General features: G+C 35.9%; 1 protein-coding gene across 2 annotated transcripts in view; it reads right to left on the bottom strand.

The window, feature by feature from the left end:
• Positions 1-5,345: 5,345 nt before the first annotated feature.
• Positions 5,346-14,542, bottom strand: part of prkd1 (protein kinase D1) — a 57,413-nt gene continuing 48,216 nt past the window's right edge. For both annotated transcript variants that reach the window (XM_018734723.2, XM_018734724.2), the window contains 6 exons: positions 14,381-14,487; positions 11,417-11,578; positions 10,949-11,047; positions 10,438-10,705; positions 7,157-7,242; positions 5,346-6,022 (listed from right to left, as the gene is read on the bottom strand). In XM_018734723.2, coding sequence (XP_018590239.2) covers positions 5,804-6,022; positions 7,157-7,242; positions 10,438-10,705; positions 10,949-11,047; positions 11,417-11,578; positions 14,381-14,487 — 941 coding nt within the window. In that variant the 3' untranslated portion in view covers positions 5,346-5,803. The remainder of the gene's footprint in view (positions 6,023-7,156; positions 7,243-10,437; positions 10,706-10,948; positions 11,048-11,416; positions 11,579-14,380; positions 14,488-14,542) is intronic.

Raw genomic sequence — 14,542 nt, forward strand, 5'->3', positions numbered from 1 at the left:
AGATATGAACATGAAGGGATTTTCACATGAGAGCTGATGACTTAGCCCTTGTAATGAAAGGAGACACATTCAAGACCCATTTTTAGAGTTAAGATTAACAAACACAGATCAGGTGTCTGAACAGGTGATTGTTATTCTGAATAGGGGGACTTCTGTTGTTCACCCACAGTACTGTTAGATGGCTTTGAGACAGTCCCCCCAAAGACAAAAAGCTCCAGTTGGTGACTGTCAAATACTGGGATGATGGTCATTCAGGTGCTGGGCTGGGTGATATGGATGGTTGTGGTGAAACTCCTTGGTAAGTGAAAGGGTCAAGGTGTTCTAGGTCACATCCCTCCAAATACAGAAGGTCATTTAGATCTGATATATTTTACAATAAGTTTATAACCACTTTATCATAGCATGACCCTCAAACAGTGAAAAATCAGTGATAAAGTCCAGTGATAAATTACAGTAGAGTTTGTTGGAGATAATAAGATGATCACATTTCCTTCTGGAATCTGAGATTTTTCACTCTGCACAAGTGGTACACATTGCATAAAATCAGTCATATACTGACTGATGATTGGTCACCAGAACTTTTTGTAAGATGTGAAATGTTTTGCTCATGCCTGAATGACCTGTGCTTGGATACCTGGTCACCCAGTTGAACAACTGTGCCCAGTGGAGGGATGGAACATATTCTTTCCCTGTGGGTTGATTTCTGGACCTTGGTTCCTGGAGTTTGGTAGATTTCATATCTCATAATCTATCAAGGCCTACCAGATGTGTGCAAAAGTACAGGAGACAAGCAAAATAGTGTCTGTAAGAACACATCATCAAGGAATTTCGGAGAGTGCATCAGCTTTGTTCTTTCTTGACCCGAGCCTGTAGGTCACTGAAAACCTGAACCGTGTTTTAAAAAAAAATACTTTGCTTGTGTAGGGTTCAATCTCTGTGTATATTGCAAATTCTCCAAAATCTATGGTCAGTGAGTACTATGAGCAGCTTCACCCTTCCAAACCCAGCTTTATGGCTAAGAGCTCTCTATTCCATGTATCACAGTTTTGCTCTACTGGGGATAGTGTATGTCAGAAAAATGTGTATGTAAGAAGTCAGAGTGGAGAAAAATGACAATGAGGTAACACCTGCCCTGCAACTAGATCTGATGCATCTCTTTCCACCTAAAACTGCCTAAAAAGAGTCATTATGTTTTAGTATGGGCAGAGATGTAAAACAATGCTAAAGGTCATTGAACACTTGTATCACAGCTGTTGTCCAGAAGAGTTGCCATGAGGCATTCAAAATTAACTCAGTGAGAGAGGAGTGCTCAGAACTGAACCCCTGAATTAATTTATACAGATTCACAAGTCCCCAAAAATGTTGCTTTTTTACTAGTAAGAGCAAAAAAATACTTCCAAAATGAGAATGCATCCTGATGCAATAAACACTTCTCACCCTTAATAAAGAATATATGTTCTAACAACAACTGATGTGGCAGGCTTCTCATGACAATTGGAATATATATGAAGATATCATATATGACAAATGATCTACTAATTATATCTACAAGTCTCATGCTAAATTCCTTAAACACAGAGGGAACATTAGCCAACCCAAAAGGCTTTACTGAAACTTCATAAAACACATAGAAACAGTAAAATCAGCCCTCCAATTTTTCCAGTCCCTTATCATCATTAATTTGTAAGTATTCTGATGTTATAGGTTTATAAAAATAGCAGCTCCACCAGTCTGCTTAAGAGGTACCTATTAAATAAACAAAAAAAACCAATGAATTCCAAATTAAACATATCCACTTTAAAAAATTCAGTTATATATTCCACTTGACATGGGGTTGTACCCTGGCCATCCAGCACCTAAATTTTCATCAGAGGATTATAGCGCTGTATGGAAATTCCCCTTCACCAAGCTAAGTTAATATCTGTAAAATTTACTGCAGCACAAAAATTAGCAAATGCCCTCTCCTGGTGGAACTGTACACCCCATGAAATCTGGATATGTTGATGTCATTTATGTGTACCCAGACCTATCAAATAATCATGTCTCTCAGCACCTTTAGGAAAAGACCTTGAAATACCGAGGGAGCACTGGCCAACCCGAAAGGCATGATCAGATATTCATAGTGGCCTAAAGTTGTGCTGAAGGTAGTCTTCCATTAACTTCTCCTCCTTATCCTGTTGATGTTGTAGGCATTTTGCAAATCCAACCTGGTAAAAAATAACATTAACATTCAGCTGATCTAAAGTTGACTGAATCAATGGAGGAGGTTAAGGATGCTTTATGATTCTTGCATTTAACCACAACTGAGCACTACTATAAAATGGCCAAACTTTTCAGTCAAAAAGAAGCAGAAATTATATGAATTCCATTCAACAAATTTCAAGGTTTTGATTCAACAAAAATAGTGGGGATTCAGTTTATTCACAGTATTGGTTCACTCCTTCCATTAAATGATTTTAATGTTTCATTTGTTCTGACATGTCCCATGCAGTGAACTGTGAGAAGAGAGTAAATAGTGTTTTTAAACTGGCAGAATAATATGTTAACCACTTGGTTTAGTGTTCAAGAGTCATCCCAGCAGGTTATTTCCATTATGAGTTTGGGTCCATATCCTGAGTGTATCGCTGGTGCTAAAGATTCAAATTCCAATTTCCCCAAACATGGCTGTGGTCCAGAGAAGAAACATCTGTCCCCTTTGTATTTCTAACTGAAGTAGCTCGATCTAGCACCTTGCTTGTGTGCTTGTGTGAGTGGGGACATTGTAATTGCAACCTCTGCCATTTCTGGCCTGAATGTTGAGGGATGGTTAGCAAATATTATTTATAGTGAAGGAAAAATCCTTTACATCAGGGGGTCTCTCATATTGGACTGCCATTGCTACACTTACGTATATGTGGTTGTAGTGACTGAGACTCTGGAGCTAAGTCACTGTGTGGCTGCTGTGGCAAGGAATTGTTTGATTTAGGAGTAGATCTTCAAGACCCTGTAAGGGTTTCTTCCAGGATTTTCTCTTTTTATTGCAGGTCTTCATTGAATTCCCAGTTTCAGGTGAGTACAATTTTATTTCACTGTTCTAAAATACAATTTCATTTAGTCTGAGCTGTACATTGTTTTAAAGAATAGTTTGAAAAATAGCACACTGTCCAAAGCTGTAGTTTTTGAACTCAAAGGACCCAGGTTTGAATTCCACCACTTACTGTAATACCCTTGAGTGAGGAACTTACCTTACATTGTTACAGTAAAAACTGCCAAGCTACAGCAATGGAAAAAAAAAATCATTGGAAGTAGCTTAACAACTTATATTGTTTTAAAAAGAAATGTCAAAGTCAAGTAAATGAAATAACTGATAATTTTGTTTTTTTCTTCATGAGAAAATATGTAACATTTTCCTCTGTATCAAAGGACATTTCAGTTGTGAGATCATTTGTTATGTGGTTTTACATTTATCCATTTGCCTGACACTTTTCTGCATAGCAAATTACAATATTAAGTTACCAACAACTATTTACGTATTTATACAGCAGGATAGTTTTTACTGCAGCAATTTACCTTGCAGGGGTATGGTGGCACAGCGGGTTTGGTCTGTGTCTGTTGTTTGGTGGGTCTGGGGTTTGAGTCCCGCTTGGGGTGCCTTGTGACAGATTGGCGTCCCTTCCAGGGTGATTCCCCTCCCACTCCAGCCTTATGCCCTGTGTTGCCAGGTTAGGCTTCGGTTCGCCACAACCCCATTCGGGACAAGTGGTTTCAGTCAACGTGTGTGTGAATTTACCTTGCTCAGTGGTATTACAGCACTAGGTGAGATTTGAACTGGCAATCTCCAAATCCAAAGGTAGCAGCACTACATTCATTTACTCATTCATTCATTCTAAGCACTACCATTATCAGCTGCCCCATAGTGTTTGTCATGAATTATTTATAAAGTTTGTCAGAGATCAGACAATGCTGTATAACAATCTACCAAGGAATGCCATCTTTTTTACATTCAAGTGGCTAGTTATGTTCAATGAAATCCACTCAGTAGTCTCCTTTCAGTCCTCTGTTAGTTTTTGCATTATGATTGTCTTACAAAAATTAAAAATGTTTTGTAACACTTTGTCAGCATACAACATAACATTGTGTGTTAACAAGTGCATGGTGGGCGCAAAATTGAGTCAGCTGATAAACAGTCCCGTATCAACAGTGGTATTACCATAGTTAAACAACAGTCTGCTCGACAGGATGGAGTTGTTCCATTAAGACTCTTGTGTGAACACAGAGGACTTTGACAACATTATAAATTGGCCACTACACTGGTAATATTTTCACGGCTATGGTGTACATTCCCATTATATGTGAAGATGGTTCTTTATTATTTTGAGTGATTTTCTGCTCTGATGGTTTTGGTAATTTCTGAAAAACTAGATGACAAACCACAAAGAGATTGAAGAAAGCCAGCATTCTTTACCATATGTAAAAAAAAGAACTTTGGTGTTTTAGTTACACAGAAGAATGAAATCATTAAAATAAATGAGTGATTTCAACAAAATAGAGTATGTATTTTTATTTGACAATACATAGACATTGGGCTGAAACAGAAAATGTTTTGTCAGTCATTAGGTGACATGTGATTAATATTTAACAGTAAAAATGTCAGTAAAAAGTTCTCAAATCAGTTACAAAAATGTCAGTTCTATTTCACTCATACTATAAGTGTCAGATACGGTTAAAATTGTCTGCGTTTCCATAATACTATATGTATTTTTGCCATTATATTATGTATAGGTGAATGTACAGCTTTATGTATAACAGCTCTCTTTTTTTTTTTTACCAACGGATATACCAATGGAACTTAAAAACAGCAGCAATTTTAAAACACAGGCACATTCTGACAACTTGCTTAACCTTGACTGAGGTATAGCTTAGTAAGAAAAGCAGTGGCACATGATAACAGATGTACTACTGTACTGAACAGACAACTAAGGCATTTAGGTAAGCATTTGACAAAAATGCGCATTAGCTGAAATTGTAAAGCAAGGTTTGATGTTTTTTGGTTCTGCAAAAATGTTTTTGGATTTAAAAACCTTATTGGAAACCTCTTTAAAATTGTACTAAATAGCTTAAATACATTTTCATGAGTAATTTATAGAGAAACTCAATCATTTTTATTACATACATTGTAAAGGGGAGAACTTTTCCTTTAGCATACCTACCATAATACATTTCTATATACATATTAAATTTGCAAATAGATTCAAGAACCTTTTGCATTTGCAATACGATGTCCTTGTTTTTTTGGAAGGAGGGGTGACACATCCTTCTTGACATTTTACTATATTACATTTCGACAATACTGTTAGTCCCTGCCATCTTCAAGAAGAAAAACATTTAAGTGCAAAATATTTCTGTTATACTTTTTTGACCCTTCTGTACAATAGTATAATTTCCACAAAATATTTAAATAATTTCCTTCATCTATGTATTTGTGTGCTGAAGTCTTCATAATTATAAAAATGGCTTTAAAATTACTTTAAGTTGCAGCTGAGGTCAGACGTTTAGCACAGTGAAGGGCAGAGAAAGGCTGTTAGGTTATAAAGTGAATCTTTTACTGTTATGTTAGAGGTATCCATCTCTGCCCAGGCATTCACTCGGGATAGGGCATGGCATATATAGAGGGGAGAGTGATTCAGTTGCAGGCAGAAAGTAATAGTAATGACAGGTTTAGAGGTCAGAAGGTTCAATAATGCATAACTATCCAGTTACTGGCAATGAAATTTGGTGAGAGGTCAGTAATGCCTACAAATTAGAATCTGTTATATGTTGCTGGTTAGAGAATGCTGACTCTGTCGCTCAATGTCTTCATCTCTTCTTCTTCAGACCTCCATCCATCACAAGTTTTAGCGTAAGGGTCAATAAGATGGGCTGGGTATTGCAATCCATGCTGCTCAGCAAAGTGTTCCCAGCGTGGGTCATCACTCTCATGGGTGATGTATCGTTCCTGTACCTTACACTCCAGGCCTCTCAGGTCTAGCCATGTTTGGTAGTCCTATTATACATATAAACAAAGTGAGACACAAAATTTAACTCCAAAGACAAAATAGCATTAAGTTACATCATTGAAACTTTATATCTTAACATGCAAACGTATGAAATTGATTGTTGAAGACTATACAGCACTGATCGTTTTTGAAACTCGTGTTTCTATGGAGAAAGATTTTTTTTTCTTTACAGACCAATTTAGATTCTCTATACATAAATTTGTTTCACTGTGACAGTCAGTTCAGTCTGAAAAAATGCTTAGTTGATGGTATATTTTATAAATGATTAAATTTAGAATACTGTAGCTTATGAACAGATGCTTAAATTAAAGCAGTCCCTGAATATATGTCAAAGCATCTTTATGTACATAATTTGAGTACAGTCAGTGAATATTTAGTAATGTGCTCAATATAGACATAAAAATGCACAAATTAATGTGCCTTGTTAGACTTATCAGGTTCTGGTTGTTTATTATTATAACTCAGATGATGATCAAATGGTATTAAGGATCAACTAATGCAGGAAAAATGTATTTAATTTAATATCACTACTTTGTTATATATCACAAACCTGCTGTCACATACATTAGCTACCTAGATTATGTTAGAAGTGGAAAATTTTAACTAATATAAATTCCTATTTTCTAAAGAAACAATTTATTTAATTTCAATGAACCTTTAACTAACAATTTCCCCCAATTAAATTTAATTCTGACTCATATTTAGAGTATTTGAAAATTATATTTCTTAATGTGTTCTATTTAAGGGTTATGAGCTCTTGAATTCTGTATAGCTACATGCAACATGGTGATAGAATAAATCATAAATCAGAGTATGATTTAAAATGTTTAAATATACTTTTTTCATATAGTCAAATGGAAGTTTTAATGTTTTCTATATTTTTACCATTTTTTTTATTTACCTGTTTATGTAAAGTTATTTAATTTAAATGAAATGAGACTCAGAAATCATCTTTAGTACAGAAGATGACAGTTGAAAATAACAGGGTCTTTCTTTCCAATGAGATCCTTTACTTTTTTTTTAACCTATACACTTTCATCTGTGCAATAAAACACAGTTCAACATATATCACTTGACCCAAGGTACAGCCACTGTACAAAGAAAAGGGTGATGAGGCTCACTTGCAGCCAGGCGTGGCTAAGGGACTTGTCAACACTATAGCGTTTCCTCATTTTGACTTGGAGCAAATTATTAATGAGGTCAATTGCTGGGAAAAAAAAAAAAAAAAAAAAAGCTGTCAAAGTTTACTCAGAGAAAGCTGGACAAAGCTATACTAGGGCAAAAAACCGAACAGTTAAAGGATCACACACTTACTGTTGAGCATAATGACCCTCTGTAATATTAAAAATCATTTCAATTGCACATAGTTGCTAACAGAATAGCTACAATAAAGTAAAATCCCTCTCCAAAAATGTTCATTTTTATTTAATTAATTCAGAAGATATATGGCAAACTGACATTTGCAAGATTTCGTACTGTTTTGTGGCACAGCTGTAATTAAAAAGTATGAATCTGTAAACAGTGTCATCAAATGCATTATGGGTTCATTTTAAGTACAAGGCAGCTCATTAAATACTTCTAGCATGCTGCAAGTAAAAAAAGACTTACAGTGAGCATCTTTTATATAAACATTTTGTGATTTAACCTGCCTAATATTTGCATAGTGCACACACTTTTTGAGATGCTGAGGTTTAGCTATGTTTATTGAAACACTGACTTAAACAATTTAATTTTAAATGAAACCATGGTGTGTGGTGCTACAAAAAAACATACTTTTAAAGAAAAAGGAAAATGCTTGGAATGTACATGTAAAGACATAGAATTTGATGTGAAAGACTAAAGAGTTGTACAGAAGAATAGTCTTTTAAGAATGGCAGTTTCAATGTGATGTAGGCCCTGTGTACACCCACGTTTTAACCTTAAAAGCAATGTCCTTTGATTTATTTGATGGTTATGTTCTGTTAAATTTTTATAAATGGGTAGAATTTATAAATTGCATTAATCCTTATTTTAATAATTTCATTAACTTCCAACTACATGAAATAACTGCAATTCCCATTCAGTTTCAGTTGCTGACCAATGATGCATGTCCACAGTTTGTCATCCAGTTATTGATAACTGGCACTCAGAAACACCAGATGCCAGTTGCAAACCTGAACACCCTAAAGAAACTATATACTTAATTCAAAACACAGAAATATAAATTTATATTGTGTCTTCAACTTACAAACCCAGTTTGATTTGTTTGTAAATCAAAAATCACTTCTACCAAGTTACAGACAGTAACGGCTTAATAATATGAATATAACCTCAATTTTTTCAGGAGGAAGTTTCTTTGAAAACCTCAGATAAAGTTACAATGAATTAAATATGTGGTGCAAGGCATTAATTTATTTACTCACTTTTCATCAAATGCTTGTCTTTTGTAGGATTGCTGTATTCTAGACCCTATCCAGGAAATACAGCACTTGAGGCAGAATAACACCTGGATAGGGCATGAGTCCATCACAGGACTTTTATTTTTTTCTTATCTTTCGTTATTGTTTATTTGAAACATTAACACTGCCTGCTTTAAAGTAATTGAAAGCAGTAAATATATCTGCAAAATCTCTAGTTCAATTAACCAATATAAGCTTATGCAATGTTCGTTAATATCTGGGCTTTTTCATTTTACTTTATTACCCATGCAATCAATAAAATGTATGTGAATGTTTGTGTACCTTATTAAAAAAAATGTACGAAGACTATCAGGATTCATCTATCCTGCGTTTTATGCACCTACTCAAGCGATGAACATTGGTGCATCAAGTGGAAAGTAACAAACTAGGTTTACTTAAGAATCACAAATCTGCAGCTATGTCTCGTTCTCTTAATGTAATGCACAAATTGTATTTTCGCTGAGATGTACGTCGCTTTGGAGAAAAGCGTCCGCTAAATGAATAAATGTAAATGTATAAGGGTAATAAGTAGAAATATTCACTAGGTAGGTTCTGTAAAAGACCAGGATATAGCTAAAATACATAATATGCTGTAAAACATTTTAACATTTTAATTAACTTAGAGCAACATTAAAATTTAAGATTAATGAAAATATGTCATTTCCACAAACTGCTGCTTGGTGCCAGCTGTTAACTGATTTATCCCATTTACATGTGCAATGTTCACCGTCTTGCCAACACTCAAAAGCACAAGACACAAACTGTAAAAAAACTATAGAAGTGAGATGAATCAATCTCATCTCACATTCGTACTTTGTTTTGGTACGTTTTACTGCCAGCTATCAGCTAGGTATGGAAACACTGGTTGAGTTTGCTTAGCAGTAAACAGATTTGATAAACACAGAAGTAATTAAAAAAGAAAAACTGAAAATGGTAACACTAGGACCCATTATATGTATAACTGCACAAGGTTTATATTAATGTGAGCGTTTCCCATCACTATAGCCAATACACATTTCTCCTACACAGTGTGTTGTGAAAAGACCCATAAAATGACATGCACTGGTAAAACATGATGATGAATGATATTGTGCTGAACAATATTCACACAAGAAGTTTTTCTGCAACCAGATTATTTTCTGGAAGGGTGATTCCAAAAACAAACATGGGAAATGTTTACTCAGAGAACTGTATTCAATGAATCAGAAGGTCTTAAGGTCCCAGAAACAGAAGGCCTGAAGTTTCAGAACACAGAATACCAATGTAATTTGGTAAATATCTCTCTGATATCTTGCTCATGAAGTAAATTAGGTTGCTGTCTCTTGTTCTCTGTGTTATCCTTGAGCGGTTTCTTTGCAGACATTGACAGAAAAAAGTTAACTCAAAATTAATTATGTATATTTACATATTTAGGCCCTCTTCGTAGCAATAAAAAATAGCGATAAATGGCATACCATTGTCCTCGTACACAGCAACTTTCAACTCTATAGCTGCTTGTGCTTCTGCACATGCTGATGTTGTCTATTAGTCATTATGTCTACAATAGTGTATATATATATATCTATTCTTTAGACATGTTTAGGATGAATTTTTCTGAATTCAGAACTATGCTCTTTTACTGTTTCAGCTTCTTGGCATGTGGAAGATCACTTACTAAACCAGACTTGAAGCGTTGAGACAGCCACTTGACCTGATGTTTTCTCTAAATATTCTCCTCTAAATCTAAAGTCCAGTGCCCCAATAAGCCACACTTTACCTTAATAGCTTTACAAACCCAAGGAATATGGTTTAGAAGATTCAACAGGTGTACTCAGACTTTTTTGTCTGGGACTATATTAAGCCCTCTGAGGCTACCAGTTGGCAAAGATGCTAAACACAGATATATAGCATTGAATTAAGTCTGTATACAGCAGGCTGCAACACATACAGAACATCTTTCAGGTATTGCACAAAGTAAGACCCACCTTCTTGAGAAACCTGTTTCCAGGGGTTAGGTGGGTACATGAAGGCAGCATTCTGGATTTGGTCATGGATGTCCTCATCTTCATTGAAAGGAAAGGTGCCACTCAAACTAACATATATGATAACCCCAACTGACCACATGTCCAAAGAGCGGTTGTAGCCTTTGTTTCTCAGGACCTCTGGGGCAAGGTATGCTGGAGTGCCCACCACAGAACGTCGGAAGGATTTTTCACCAATAATACGGGCAAAGCCAAAATCACAAAGCTTCACCTGTCAACCAAAGCAAATTCTCAGCTTTTCAGGTTTTCACCTTTAATTCCGGGAAGCCGTCCTAAACTAAAACACAAGAGACATCTCATATAGAGATGTTAAATCAGCATAAGTACTGATATAAACTCAAAACTGAAATCTGTATATATTTTTATATATAAACTGTCAATAACCAAAATGAAATGGGACTCTTACAGTTAATTTTTGACAGTACACATACATTCACACATACTGTATACTTACTTGGGGAAAGGGATCAGCAGATGCTAAGAGTACATTTTCTGGTTTAAGGTCACAGTGTACAATGTTCTTGAAATGAAGATGACGGAGTGCTACAAGAATCTAAAAAAAAAAAAACAATACATTTAATAATTCCCTGTATTTTAATGGCTGCTGAATTTTAAAACAGATCAAGTATTGGATTTCATTCTGGTGGAAGGGATAACTAGCAAAAAATTTTAAATGTAATGTAAAATTATGTTGCAATATTGAGCAAAATTTAAGCCTTTTTGGTAAGAAAAATAAATTATAATATGGGAAAACCATGTACGATAGAACTATTACATTGAAATGAGTAATAAATTTCAGTATTTAGCCAGCTTGATAAAGTTTTGTGAAAAGTATTTAAGTCATTATAACAGAATCATTGTTCATAAAATGCCAAGGCAACAGAGGTATGTTTGGGTTTGTACCCATGCTCATAGAGTGTACCTGGGTGACAAGGAACTTGGTTATGCGCTCTGGCAGTCTCCCTTTCTCACTCGATAAGATCATCTCCAGCATGTCTCCATGGAGCTTCTCCATGACAACAAATACACGCTCCAGCGTCTCAAACATACACTCCAAGTTAACAACCCCAGGATGGTGGAGGTTCTGCATGTAGTGACAATAAGTTAAGAAACACGGGAAATGTGGTTAGACAAGATTTTTTCTTATTTGTCTCACACAGACTGCATTTCATACATTGGATAACAAATTTAATAGGAAAAAAATAAATACAAAAGATGTTACTACTAACAAATATCACTCAATCAGCATAAATGTTCAGCTTCTAAGTGTTTCTTTATTCAGCTAACACAAAGAATTTGTCTAATACATTACTGTGCATAAATATTTGGATCAGATCAAATTTATTTATTAAAATAAAACAGAAATATGGTATTTACTGTCTAAACTCTGATCTATTTTTATATGTTCCACTTAAATGTGCATACCCTAATCCTAAAAGTGTCAATTCAGAAAATAGAGCTGTCATGACTTGTTGCTGTTATGCTCTCACAGACCCAGTTGCTTTAAAGGAGTCATTATCCCAACAATATTTCATTGGTTGTTAAAAAAAGTTTGAACATAGAGGCTTAAGCAGTAATAAGATTGAAGATCAACCCTTCTGAATGACATATAGTCAGCCAAAGGTAAAATAGTGGTTAGAGCAGTCGCTTTCCAATCAATGGCCCTGGTTCCACTTCTTGCTGCAGTAAGCAGGATTCAGACCTCGGTCCTTTGAGTCAAAAGGCAGCAACTGATTTTTTTTTTTATTTTTTAAGTTTTCAGGGCAGTTCAACAGGAGCACAGCACAAGTGAAGATGATTCTCATCAGATTTTCCATTCCAAATACACAGGCCAACTACTAAATCTGATTTACGGTTTTTCAGCATGTAGGACTTTACCTTTGCCAATTGCATTTTCTACCATTTATACTGTACTTTGGAAGACCACCTCCCACATAAACAAAATTTCCTCTGAAAAAAAAATTAATTTGGATTGATTTTATTACATTAATAGTAGAAAGTTTATCTGTGAGAGAAACATTTGTACATTAAATTTCATCCAATTTGCTCTTCGATGTTTCTCAAAGTTTCAAGTTCTTATGTTATCTCTTCTCATAATCCACTATGTAATCTCAGTTCTGCCTCTGACAACTTATTTCCTTCTCACTCTAGACACATTAGAAATGATCAGTCATTTCTTTTCCATGCTTTCAAGCTGTGGAATGAGCTTTCACTTAAAATCAGATCTGCTCCCACACTCTTGACTATTCCTTACTTTTTAAAAGCCCATCGCTTTTCACAGCATTTTGGAACTGTTTAACATTTTCTCTTCTTCTATCTCAGTGTTGAATTAGGAATTTAGTGAGTAACTAGTCAGAATTTTTTGCTGCTTCTTCTGGCAGGGGTCGCACTGGCAGTAGGCTGAGCTGGCAGGCTCAGGTCTTCCTTTCCTCATCAACTCTCACGCATCTCCCCATCAACAGTTACTATGTCCTCCCAGGGGATCCCCTGGTCTTCTCAGGTCAGCCAAGTTGCCTCAGTTGCCCCCAGGGTCTCATTCCAGTGGAACATGCTTGTTTCTCGGTCTATTTGTCTTTATTTGTTTGTTTTTAAAAGCATCTCCTTCAGTGTAATTTCAGTCCTTCCAGTCAGTGGGAATCAGCCAGGAGGCATTCTTATGTACATCGCCTGATGTCTCTCAATCAAGATGAGTAGTCTGTTCTGAGGCTCTTCTAGTTTACCAGTGTCACAGAGAATAAGCTGAGCAATCCTGCAGAGAAACCTCATTTCAGCTACCTGGATGCACCATCTCATTCTTTGGGTAACTCTCCAAACCTGATGACCATAGGTGAGGGGCAGAGTCTTCAGCATTGTCTGAACACTCAACTTCCACTTCACTAACATAGAGCTATATAGTGTCCACAGAGCTCATAATGCTGCTCCAATCTGAATACAAGATTTCTGAAGGCAATAGGAAGGGAGCCTCCATTTACCACAGTAAACATTCATCGAAATTTTAAAAAAAGAAATGTTTATAGTGCTTTAAAATGCACAGTGGCATGGCAGGTTTAGCCTGTTCCCGTGGGTCTGGGGTTCAATCCCCGCTTAGGGTGCCATGCGAGAGACTGGCGTCCTGTCCAGAGTGTGTCCTCTCCCCCTTCGGACTTGCGCCCTGCATTGCCGGGTAGCTGCAGCTCAACCCGACTCCGCATGGGAAAGGTGGTTGTAGACACTGCATTGCTTTAAAATGCTTAAAAATCTAACTTTGACTCAAGTTAGAATGATGCACTAAAGTCAGTGTAAAATCAATGTCTCATCTCAGTCTCAGCAAAAATCTCAACATTCATTGTTTTGTTTTCTAAATCAGTTAAATTTGCCCATCTTTGTATTGGTTGTTTCACTGTGCTCTGGTTTCCTCCCATGTTTCAATAATATTTCTCAGGTGAATCAGTGAGCCTAAAATGCCCATAGTCTGTGTGTATCTGTGTGTTACATTGCTTTGGTGTATAAATGGGTGAAGGATTGTAAGGAGTTTACTACAGAGAATTTTACACTAAGATGGCTTGGAAGGTGTTAGCAAGTACAATATGGTAATCACTGTACATATCTCTGGAGAAAATTATCTGCTCAAAAAATAAATGTAAGTGTATAGATTCAGTGAGATATGCAATTTGTCAAGCTGCAGGTAGTATGTTCAATTTTATATTGTCAATAAAGAATCCAAATTTAATATTTTGGAGGAAGGGAAAGGTGTGTTACACTAGAAGACCAGTTTCTCAATGTGCAGTAATGTGGTTCAGTGAGTAACATCATGCATCAGCATGGACCTTAAAACTGCTGCTTGCAGATATAATTGTGTTTGTCAGATGGTCTTGTTTTTTTTTTTTCTTTTTGCATGCATCTGTACCTGTAGAATGGCAACTTCATTACGCAGCTGACTCTCTTGCTTTGTGGGAAATCGTAATTTATCTATGATTTTAATGGCAACATCTCGTCCCGTTTTCCGATGCTTTCCTGAAACAAAAAACAGACAGTTGATTTTTTTTTTAATTACATCTAGTAACTACTA

This window comes from Scleropages formosus, chromosome 3 (assembly GCF_900964775.1).
Source record: "Scleropages formosus chromosome 3, fSclFor1.1, whole genome shotgun sequence".
NCBI lineage: Eukaryota > Metazoa > Chordata > Actinopteri > Osteoglossiformes > Osteoglossidae > Scleropages > Scleropages formosus.